Source organism: Candoia aspera, chromosome 3 (genome assembly GCF_035149785.1).
Source record: "Candoia aspera isolate rCanAsp1 chromosome 3, rCanAsp1.hap2, whole genome shotgun sequence".
Classification (NCBI taxonomy): domain Eukaryota; kingdom Metazoa; phylum Chordata; class Lepidosauria; order Squamata; family Boidae; genus Candoia; species Candoia aspera.
The window spans coordinates 203,938,013-203,950,189 of record NC_086155.1 but is presented as its reverse complement, the minus strand read 5'-3'; the positions used below and the strand labels follow the sequence as shown (position 1 = coordinate 203,950,189).

Here is a 12,177-nt window from a genome sequence, read left to right as displayed (position 1 = left end):
AGAAGGTTATTCTTTCCCTTATTTTTAATGAAATTGATTTTTAAATCATAAGATTGATGCTTTTCTTTTAATCTCCTTAAAAGGAGAACAGGCTGCTGTTTTCTGGCCACAGACCTCAAAGCTACTAGGGCGAGGAGGTAATGCTGTAGAGTTTGTTTTCATTTTTCATCATTATTGCTGTTATCACCATCACTAATATGGTCATCACCATTATTATGCTGAGGTTACAGGTGAGTAAATTGCACAGGCTGTGAAAACTCCATGTCTCTTGGAGAAGGAGCTTGGTCAAGATGTCTCCTTCCTCTAGGAATTTGGGTGATGGCAGCAGAAATACTACATAGCCCATAGCCAGAAGTTGCACCCTGCACCCAGGAGGAGGAAGGTGGGGATGTCAGGGGCAGCCAGGAGGGTGGAGACCCTTCCCATCATACACTACCATGTTTTGCTCCTCTGGCGGACCTCTACAGAACTATATTTGCACCCTTTTCTGGATCAAACCCTTAGGTCGTTCTTACCTGTTGCCTTCATGTTGTTGGAGATACGAAGAGGTAAGCAGCACATATCCACACTATGCTTCCTGGACTCCTTAGAAGTAGAGGCTGGGCCACAATCTGTCAGGGATGCTTTAAACTGCCTTCCTGAACAGCCTCAGTGGCCCCTTCCAATTTGTCAGCTCCGTGATTAAATGAAATCCTGATCAACCTCTACTGGTATAAAGACATCCTTGGTGCATCACCTGACATTAAAAACGAGATATCCTGCAGCTTGGACGCTCTGGAACTACTGATAGATGGGATAGGGTTTCCAGACTGACCTAAAGAGCTGTTCTTTCATTTGTATCTGTCTGTCCATCTGCCTTTTCAAACTGAATCTTGTTCAAGGATTGACTCGTCCTGTGATATAATGCTTAGGAGGTTGAGAGATGGGCGAAGGGGGAGAGAGGGGTGCATGAGGATATCTCTTGAATGTGTTAGTATGAGACATCAGGTCAGGCACAATGTGAACTCTGGGGGCCCCTGTCCAGCAACCTGAGCAGAGAGGAGGCAGATGTGGAGGACTTCGTGCTTGGCTTTCCACTTCAAACTGTAAAGGAATGTCTCCTGAGACTGCAGCTCAGCATTCTTCCTGGAATGCTAGTTTGGGATGTCCATATTTATGGAGGGGTGAGCATTTAACTTAAGCCCTGTGGAAGAGTGAACTCACCACCCAGAGTGAGCAGGCATTTTTTTCCCTCCTGGGATCCAGAGTTGCTTCCTGGTGCTGCCAGGAAGGATGGTTAAAACACCCTCTCCTTCACTGGAAAGCTGGTTTCATAAAAGGGATCCAAAAGCAAGCAGGAGGGGTGGGGGTGTCAGGAAAGGAATCAAGCCGGGAAGGCAGCAGAGATGTGGACGGAGAAACTCCAGCCCAAAGGCCAGGGCCTCAGCAGCCATCTTTGGACTGCAAGAGAAAAACTTCAATTCTTGGAGCTGCAAGACCAGCTGAGAGGCAGAGCTGAGAGACGGGGGAAGGAAAGAGCCAGAACAGAGGCTGCAAACTTAAGGCCCTGAGGCAAAGCGCCACAAACCAGCTCCAGAAACAGAGGACTGTGAGTGCGGGGTGTGGGGAGAGAAAAAGCGATTTGAAGTCTGTAGAGGGGTGAAAGGGGTTTTCACATGCAAATGGACTGAGACTGGCTGCAGGAGCTGAAGACCTGGGGGAAAAGGAAAGATTTAAAGAGCTAAGAAATAGTTAAGATAAGAAAACATAATGGTACAAACATAGAAATAGGAAAATAGAAATGGAACACAGAGACAGAAATTTATAAATTAAATAAGAATAGAAATAGTTGTGAACTTACAGGTAGTCCTTGGCTTACAACCACAATCGGGACTGGAACTTCTGTTGCTAAGCAAGATGGTCGTTAAGTGAGTCACCCAATTTTATGACCCTTTTTGCTGTGGTTGTTAAACAAATCACATGGTATTAAGCGAATCCACTTCCTCCATTGACTGTTTGTTGGAAGCTGGCTGGGAAGGTCGCAAATGGTGATCATGTGATCCCAGGATGCTGCAACTCTCGTAAATACATGCCAGTTGCTAAGTGTCTGAATTTTGATCATGTGACCGTGGGGATGTTGCAACGGTTGTAAGTGTGAGGTCTGGTCATAAGTCAATTTGTTCAGTGCCATCGTAACTTTGAATGGCTGCTAAATGAATGGTCGTTAAGTCAAGGACTACCTGTATAGTAATAGGAAGATAGTAGAATAAGGTAGGAAAATAGAAACAAGCACAGATTTAGCATTAGGTTTAGAAGTAAGGAATAAGAGTTTAAGTTTGTACAATAAAACAGTTTTTTGTGTGGGAAAAACAAATACAGTCTTTGTGTTCTGTACCATATTAAGAAAAACCCGAACAAGCCCCTTCCCTTGCAGTCTGGTTACATAGGCCAGCTGCAAATCCATGGCATGATTTCATCCTTTATTTTCTTATCTGTAAAATGGGTTGAATATCCTCTACTTATTGATATGAATAGAATAGAGTTTAGAAAGGAAGGATGTAGGAGAAAAAGGAAAGCAGGGGTTAATAATGTAATTCAGATTCTGTTTTCTTCTCTGGCTTAACAGCAGGTACCTCTGTACAGGTTTATAGAAGTGGTGCAAAAAATGTGGCCCAGTGAAATGGATCCGAGGGAGCACGTGGCCCAGCAACCCCCCACTTTTCTCATGGGAAGGGGGTGGGCCTGCGCATGGAGTTGAAGAAAAAGAATTTAGAACAGGCTAAAGATACAGGTTCATGTTTGTAGATTATGGCTGCTTCGCACAACATACTAAAACCTCAACTTGGGTGAATTCTGTGTTCACAAACTGTGCTGTGCTTGTGCAAAGTATATTTTGGCTTGCACAACATAATTGTTACACAATAGGACAGGGTTACACAATATGACACAGGCTGTAAATTGACCATGCTGGACCACAAACTGAAAGATAAAGGCTGTGTTGAGTTGAGCTCAATCCTTGGTGACTTTGAGGAGACATGGTGGTGGAAAAACACACCCACCAGCTCATGTAGTTTTCTTGGCAATAACATGGAAGTCATTAATTCTTCTGAGGTGTTGACTTCACAGTCTGGTCTACAGCTCAGAGATTCCCAGTGGCCTGTCATTCGAGTATAACCAAGCCCTATTACTTACTTTTTCAAGATCAGCATTCTTGGCTAAATGTTGCCATACTAACCTGTCAACTCCATTCAAATCTTGTCTGCCATTTCGTATAAATCTAGCATAATATTCCTTCCCAATATTCAGACTCACGTGAATTCATTTTATAGTTGCTGTGTTGTATCAGGGCAGACTTAGATAAGACAAAAGATATTGAATACATAATCCTGACCTATAGCTTTGGCTGTAATCCAATCTTTCACATATTTATTTGGAAATAAGGCACACTGTGCTCAGTGCAATTTGCTCCTTGGGTAAATGTGCCTTGGAGTGTATTCTTAACAATGTTCTTAATCACAGCAGTTCGACTTATGTCTTTCTCAGAGATGGCTTGGCCACACATGCTAACATGTAGATGAAGGCGTTTGATAGACAAATATGCATGATTATATCAGAGCAGATGACATCATGCCACTTCAAACTTTCTCATTCTGTGAATGGAATTCCATGGATTCCCAAAGGGAAGCACTGCTAAGTTCCAGAGTGAATGTATTGCTTGTCTTTAATTATTTTATTTCATTTACATCTCAGATTGATGAAACATAAATGCATTACTTAAAACAGGGTTTCTCAGCCAGTGTTCCGTGTAACCCCAGGGTTCCATGAGCAGTCACTAGGGGTTCCCTGGGAGATTAGGATTTACTTAAACAAATATTTCAAATTTGGGCAACTTCACATTAAAGAAATAAGTTTCACGCTTTATTTTTAGTTTAATAACATTGTTAGTGCATCTATACAGGCCTACACATGAAACAAATATAATAATTTTGTAACTTCTGGCCTATCTTTGAGCCTGCATGTGCAGGGGTTCCCCAAGGCCTAAAAAATATTTTAAGGGTTCCTCCAGGGTCAAAAGGTTGAGAAAGGCTGACTTAAAAGTACAAGAAAATCAAACCTGAAACAACTAGTAATGGAAATGAGGTACTAACTGACTTCTGCAAGCCACAACTCACTGCTAGAAACTCAGCACCCTTTTTGGTGGTGGCCCATGCTGAATTGATTGATGGATCAACTGATTCATTATACTAGGCTTCTATGCTGCTCCATTGACTGACTCTGGGAGGAAGTGTGGATGTTGTGACCATTGTCTCCCTCTCTCTGGGTGACCCTTTCAACCTTGCCTCTTTGCTGTCATCTCTTCGATTTCCTGACAGGCACTGAACTACTGTATGTCAATGGGATTTACTTACAGACCTCTCTGTGGCAGGATGGGGTGGGGATAACTTTTCATGATGAGGCAGCCATCCTTCTTCTGAGTAATGCTGGTCTTAGAGCAACCTTCTGCCCTTCTGAATAAAGAGCCAAACAAATGGTACGATAGACTTTATGAGAGAAAAGCCATGGGATTCTGTTGCTTATATCCAGGATGATGAGGGAGGGATGTTCCTTTGAAGTTCAGAGTTTTATCCTCGTCTGTTGGTAAAGTCCACTGCCTAGCATCAAAGAAAGTTGACTCCCTTTGTAGTTCTAATTGGCTCAATTCTTGCTTAGTTTATAGATTCAAAATATACTTGTGTTTGGTCATATCATGCACTTTGTAGTCTTCTCAGAAATAACAGGTGGAATGATTGTTCTCACCTCGGGCATTTTTAAGCAAGCTATCTATGTGTTTCTTTAAACAGACGTTCAGAATTTGTAACTGGTGGTGCCTTATAGTCGTAAAGATAAAGATGTTCTTGAGTTCACTTTGATCCTGAATGACTGGCTGGAGACAACGGCACAGTTTTCTTGGTAGCAATAAAGAAATTGTTGTTACTGTCTTCTTCTGGGATGCTTTTGTCACATCTCACTGATAGACTGCAGCCCTAGAATTTCCAAACCACTAATCAGATCTGATCTTGCTTACTTCTCAGCAGAGTCAAGGCCAGCCAGGGACTGGCATCTTGTACCGTCTCCACTTTGGTAGTTAGTTTTACAATTAATTTTTGTTTCTGAGTCATAGAATTTCAAAAATTGGAACTCGGTGATTATCCAATCTTATTCGCTGTTCAGTGCAAACTGAAAACAATGCTTGATGTATTTGACTGTCATTAATTGTACATTGCTTCAAGTACACCCTTGTAGAAAAGCAGCCTGTAAATAATAGGATCATGGAGAAAATCTATCTCTGCTCGCTAAGAGTTGACAACAACTTGATGGCACATAATCAATAAAAAATAATAGGAAATTTAAAAATAAAATTTTGTATTCCAAACAGCATTTGTTTTGTCCTGAAATTCACTTTTAGACAAGATTTGGTGGAAATCAGTTTAGCTACTTGATAGAAAGAGAAAATACTGGGGGTTGGGCAGTCAAAGTTAGCATGCCTACCAGAAGCTTCTTCCTGGAGAGCTTCTTCAAGGAAGTCCTTTGGTTTGAGTCAAAAAGATTTTTGCATTGTATTGACCAAAGCAGGTCATATTTGACTATAAACTCTGGAAAAAAAAAATGAATTACCATAACCAAGCCTTGACTGGCATCTGGAAATTGCTAACTGATGATTTGAGCAAAGAAACTCATTTTTCTGGCATGTATGAGAACACAGGATTCAGGAGAACAATATCTCATGAACATAAGCTCCTTTACTTCATTTGTTTCTTTTAGAAAATCAGTGTGGCAAACCTTGGGTTCAGAGGACCCCATTATGTATTTTGAGGATGGCTGGTTGATTGTTAGATTACATACCAATCATCTCCTGGCAACACAGTCAGACCATCTGGGAAGTATTGGAGTTGACGTTTGGTTTACCCACAAGGCACTAAGTTGGGGAAGTTGGCTTGATCTCTGTTCTTGCCTTGCTGATTTGGGTTGTCTCAAAACCAGGCTTATTCCTGACTCCATATTGCAGGGTTTGGCAACATTTATGGACCAGGGATGTGTTTGAAATTTTGCCTACTTGTAAAAGGTCTGCCAAGAGGAAGCACCCATTTACCAGAAGATGTACCATCCCCTCAGGATGCTCTAAGACTTTTGTGGAGTTCAAAGGCATTCTAGAGGTGGGTGTTTTGCCTTGCAACATGCCAACTTCCTGTTCAATCATTTTATTAAAAGAATCTTTATAAAGTCAGATTAGACAGGGAACCTGGTGGGCACCAAGGAAGCTGTTGGAAGTATGCTGATGCTTAGAGGCTAATCTCTGTCATATATATCACTGTGCACTGATGATGTTACATAGTTGGGTAATGAAATGTCTATAAGCAAACAGCCAAGCTCAGAGAGAACCAAAAACTCTACAGTTCAGCCCTGAGCTACAGGTATTTTCTTCTATTGACATCACTGTGAAAGTTCTGCCCCTTCTATGCTGCTTTTGACTTTGCCTGTTTTTCATAGTTCAAATTAAGTTAAATTCATTAAATAGGTAGCATATTTCAGGTAGCACAAAAAAATTCTGTTTTGGCTGTAACATATTATCAGATACTTCTTGCAGACTTTTAACAGCACAAGTTTAGACAGCTAAATCCAGTGGGAGGCAATGGGAGACACTTGGTGGATATCTTTAAGGGTGCACCAGAGATCTGCTTTTGCCAAGCTTCTTTGTAACAAAAAAAGTTGCTGTTGAAAGAGTTGAAATGCCTGAATTGATTTGCTTTCTGCCAGGTCAGAACATAAGTCTGTCTGGCTCAATGTTGCCTAACAACTGACAGAAACAACAAAGTGTCTTGCGGCACCTCACACTGTAATGCATTTATTATTGCCCAGTTTTTTTTATAGGGTGCCACAAGACTGTTTTGCTGCAACAAATGAAGATAGCTAGTGGGATCTCAGAGTAGCTTCCCAGGCTCTGCCTAGAGATGCTGTTGATTGGAGCCAGGGCCATGCTTATGCCATGCTGGTGCTTTCCCATTGAACTGCAGCCCATCCACAGTGGAGAACAGGAGAAGAAGAAAACAATTGGGATATACTACCAAAACCAGGCTGTCTCAAAAGAAAGTGTGAAATTGGACCAGAATGAGAAGCATCTCTAGCATTCTGGAGTTTGCTTCCCTTGGTTTTGATGATGGAAATGATACCTCTTGATGGGAGAAGAGAAGAATAGCTGTACTGGATCAGATCAGAGCTATTTCTAATCCAGCATCTTCTACTACCTTCTGGAAACTCACAAGCAAGATGACACGGAAAAGACTTTATCTCACTACACTGAAATTCAAGAGCACAGGGGTGCCCAATTTTCATTGGGCTGATGTTGCTTGGTCCAAGGGTCTTCCCAGCCTTTGAGATATTCATTGGGCGGAGGGTCTTCCCAGCTTTTGAACAGCATGTCAGGAGGAGAGAGCTGGACTGCAAAAGAAGGAAGAGCCAAATGAATAAGATAGTAACAGTGAGGAGAAGGAAATTAAATGGAACTAATGACATTGTAATATTATTATTTTAATGATTGAAATTGTGAAGCTGTTCAGTTTTAACATGCAGAAACCTATCTGTGGTGATCCTCTTCAGTTCTCCTTTGATTACCAGGCTAAAATAAAATGAAAAAGTATGCGAGCTAACCAATCAAACAAAATGAAACAAACAGAAAATCAACCCAAAATTCTCTTGTACACATAGCCTCTTTCTCTCACCATCTCACACGGATACATACTGCACAAGTCTCATATAGAGAGATACAGCATACTGAGGGAAGAGAAATGGTAATGTGGCATGGGATTTCTGGGTCACTATTGGGCAACAGAGCTATGAGTTGGGGTGAAATGGAATGCGTCCAACTCTTGGGCCATGATGGGCTGCCAAATGTAAAGATGATGGGTCAAGCTAAGATAAGACTGCCATCATCCATTTTGCAGACCTTAGCTCATAGCTTTAGGCCTTCATGGTCTAATGGAGTGAAGGAATGTAAGGTATAAGCATCCTGACATGATTCCTGGTATGTTTTGATCAGATCTTCCTGCCTCCCCTCCCCTCCCCTCATGATTTCCCCAATGAAACACAGTGTTTTATCTCATCTGTGGCACCTATTTCCTTGCATTATACTAGAACCTCTGTACATTTTAAGTTTGGGGGCAATTACTGTATTCTTTTGTTATTATCTGCCATCTAAAGCTGCCACCAGCTTTGGTGTACATACACCACTCTGCCCCAAACTAGTTTTTAAGCCCACATTGCTTGGAAATTTTGGGAGTTGTATAAAAGCAACTAGAAAGCAACAGACTTTGGGAAGGCTGATTCTACTGATACTGTAAGCTGGTTTTATCTCAGAAACTAATGGAAATCTCCAGGCAGCCATCTTTGATAGCCAAATTCCACATCCTAGAGAATATTCACAATATTCACTATGGAAATAAAAAGTAGTTTATATAAATAAAATTGTTATCAGCCCAAATCAATCCACTGAACATTGAAGGCCTCTTCACAGAAGTTTATAGACCATAATCTACCATGCTAGTTTAATGTGGGTTGTTAGCTATATATTCTTCAATGTCCCAGTCAAGAGCTGAGAGAGAGTGACTGGCCCAAGTCCCTCCAGGGAGTTTCCATAACCGAGGGAGAACTGGAACCTGAGTCTGGGATCTTCATCACCACGTCTCATGGACTCTTGGGCTGAGAGTGAGGGACTGGCCCAAAATCATCTAGCTGGCTTCCATTCTTAAGGGAGGTTTAGAACCTGGGTCTCCCGCTCCTACCCGGCACCTTAACCACTGCGTCACACTGGCTGTTATGAGAGACAGAGACAGGGCTCCCCCAAAACTGATTTTTTACATGCTTCCTTACTTGGGCTTCCAGGCTGAGTTTGGAAAACAAAGTAAGTTTGATAACAATGCTGAATTGATATCCACAGCACACTTGAATTCTGTAGAATTTCAGCAATTATTCTAATAGACAAACTGATTGAATCTATAAGGGCAGAAAGCAGGTTTGAATTAGACCTGGATACTAACATTTATAGCAAAGATCCAAAACCAGATAAGAAGTTTGAAAGCGCATTTCTTCCATGGGCCAGATCACCACCATGACCATGAGCATGAGCATGACCACCACCACCACCACCACCACCACCATCACCACTATCTGAGATTCTGGGGCAATTTAGAGGGTGACCTTAAAAGTGCTGGGTGTACTTTTTTCAGTGAGTTTATTTCCAGATGAGTATATACCAATTTTCAAAAAGCTTTAAAAAAAAAAAAAGTGATTCCCCCCTCCCAAGCTGTGGTTTGCCCTTGGTCTTCAAATGCTGCAAAAGAGGATCACATTCCATAAACTGGAGAGAAGAAGAGGAAAACAAATATGATTTCATTTTCATGCAAATTACATTAAAATCACATTAAATATAGGTAATCTTCATCCAGGTTTTCAATAATTTTCCCTGGTGTCACATTAATAATTATAATTTAATAACCACATTGGGAGGACACATGGGGCTGTATTCTAGGTTTTGGGAGCTGCCTGCTGCTTCGAATTTCCCAAATTGGGAATTTCTGATTTAAATTCCCCACACTCTTCATTTGCACAAGAAAGATGGCAAGATGAAGTTTTGTGGAGAATGTGTGCTCTGAACCTACATACAGGGATGTTACAATCGGAATTGTAATGATGTGGTCATATTTTTTGGGTGGGGTTGCATTTCAACTGCTGTTCTTGTATTTTTTTAAAAAAAGAATTATTATTATTATTTAAATGTATTTGCCACGTGACTCTAATTCTGGATTACAGGATGAAATATATATATATATATATATATATATATATATATATATATATATATACATACATACATACTGTACATTAAGCATTTTTCTAATGTGGAACCATTTCAGGCAGCACATGAGTTCCAACCATTCTCTAGAAAAATGCTCTGTATAGGAAATTAATTCAGGCAGATTTGGTGGTGTTGAAGCCAGCCCCAGGAGATTGTGCATGGAGATAATTCACGATTTGTAAAAAGTTAATTTCCAGGTAATGAGGAATCTTGCTCTATTAAGAAAGGTGTCGCTTGGAATAGGTGGCCCTAACAATCAACGCAAGGCTGGACAACTTTCCATGGCGAAGATGGAAGCTGCATTTTGGAGTGTATTTTCCCCCCCCAGTTCTGAGGACTACAGCGCACGTATCCGATATCCAGTAGTAGCCTCAGTGACATCACCTATGCTTCAATGTCATTGCACCAAGGATGCAGATGACATAATTTGTGTCTTTTGTGTGCTTATGTTATGAATCACATCGTGACACTTGCTCCTTCCATGGATTCCCAGGGAGTGGAGATGAGTCACAAAATAATTTACAATGTTTCCCCCACTTTTCAAGGGTTTGTTATTAAGGGTTTGTTTAAAGCTTAAATCGTTAATAGACACCTGAATACAGAGGAATACCACCTCATCACTTCTCAAAGTTTTGCCCACAGGTTTAGGATGGGTGCTTAGAGAAGTTTTTCACGACTGCAGAAATGGGTTTCAGAGCCACGTACAACCTGGCCTTGTATCAGGTGAACACAACAACTGTGTGTTTAGAGCTTAGTGTGTAGTGTGAATCCAGCCTCTGACTCTGATACCAGAAGTCCTTCTGGACCGGTAAACCATAACCAATAGCCTTGATAGCCTTCTCTTCCATGACGTTTACCTTGCTGTGGCTATCCAAAGGTGTGAGCGAGTTGTTACAATGGTGGCTGATTCTAAATCCCACCATTCAGCTTTAGCACATGACCCTGATGGCCAAGGGACCAGACCATCTCCCTCTCTCTTTCCTCCAGGCTGTGCCTTTCTCTGCCCCGAACAGTCCCAAACGTTGTAAACTTTCCTCATATCTTAAGGACTCTGGTCATTTCATCCTTCTGACCACCCCTTAGTTGCAATCAAAACTGCCTCTCTCCTCCATCACTTACCCATGTCGTCCTTTTGCTTCTCCAGGTTACGGGCATGCCGCCCCTGGAACAAATGCCGGGAAGGCATTCTGCATGTGCTACGCCGCCCTGGGCATTCCACTCACCCTTGTCATGTTCCAGAGCCTTGGTGAACGCATGAACACCTTTGTCAAGTACCTCTTGCAACGGATGAAAAAGTGTTGCCGGATGAGAAGCACAGAGGTCTCCATGGAGAACATGGTGGCTGTCGGCTTCTTCTCCTGCATTGGCACCCTCTGCATTGGAGCAGCTGCCTTTTCTCATTGTGAGGAGTGGACCTTTTTCCAGGCCTTCTACTACTGTTTTATCACATTGACTACAATTGGGTTTGGGGACTACGTGGCCCTTCAAACGAAAGGAGCCCTTCAGAAGAAGCCGCTCTACGTGGCCTTTAGCTTTATGTACATCCTGGTGGGATTAACTGTCATTGGGGCATTTCTCAATCTGGTTGTTCTCAGGTTGTTCATGAACATTGAGGAAGAGAGACGGGATGCTGAGGAGCGGGCGTCTCTGGCAGGAAACCGGAGCAGCATGGTGGTCCACATTCAAGAGGATTCTCAGCATGGCCGTCCGCGGTACAAGGCTGAGGTCACCGATCTTCAGTCCGATTGTTCCTGCATGTGTTACAGGTCCCATGAATACACTAGCCGGGTCGTTTCCCACCAAAATTCCTTCAGCTCCAAGCTGAACCTTCAGTACTTTCACTCCATCTCCTACAAGATTGAGGAGATCTCACCAAGCACACTAAAAAACAGTCTGTTCCCATCCCCTGCCAGTTCCATCTCTCCTGGATTGCACAGCTTTACAGAAAACCACAGGCTGATGAGACGGCGGAAATCCATTTGAAGGCATTTTCTTTGCAGGGTGGGTGGGGGGTGCTTTTTTTCCTAAGGTTTTTTTTTTAAAAAAAAACAGTTCCTCGTGTGAGTCAGAGTTAAATCCAGGAAAGAGAAACCAAGGGAAGGACACCTGTCCCCTGAAACTCAGCTCTGGAGCACGAAGCATGGACAGACTTTTTTCCAGCAAAAATATGCCTTACATTTACCCTCCCTCAGCTATCCGAGATTTGAGGTGATGGGAAGTGGGTATCTAAATTCCAAAGTTACGCACCTGTGAGCTTTTTTGTGCCCTTTGGCACTTTTGACCTAACAAACTCTTTCTTCTCCTTCACA

The 12,177-nt window shown here is 42.1% G+C and overlaps 1 protein-coding gene across 1 annotated transcript in view; it reads left to right on the top strand.

Moving 5' to 3' along the window:
- Window positions 1-11,925, top strand: part of KCNK9 (potassium two pore domain channel subfamily K member 9) — a 103,775-nt gene extending 91,850 nt beyond the window's left edge. Inside the window, exon 2 of the mRNA XM_063299704.1 lies at window positions 11,013-11,925. Coding sequence (XP_063155774.1) covers window positions 11,013-11,851 — 839 coding nt within the window. The 3' untranslated portion in view covers window positions 11,852-11,925. The remainder of the gene's footprint in view (window positions 1-11,012) is intronic.
- The last annotated feature ends 252 nt before the right edge of the window (window positions 11,926-12,177 follow it).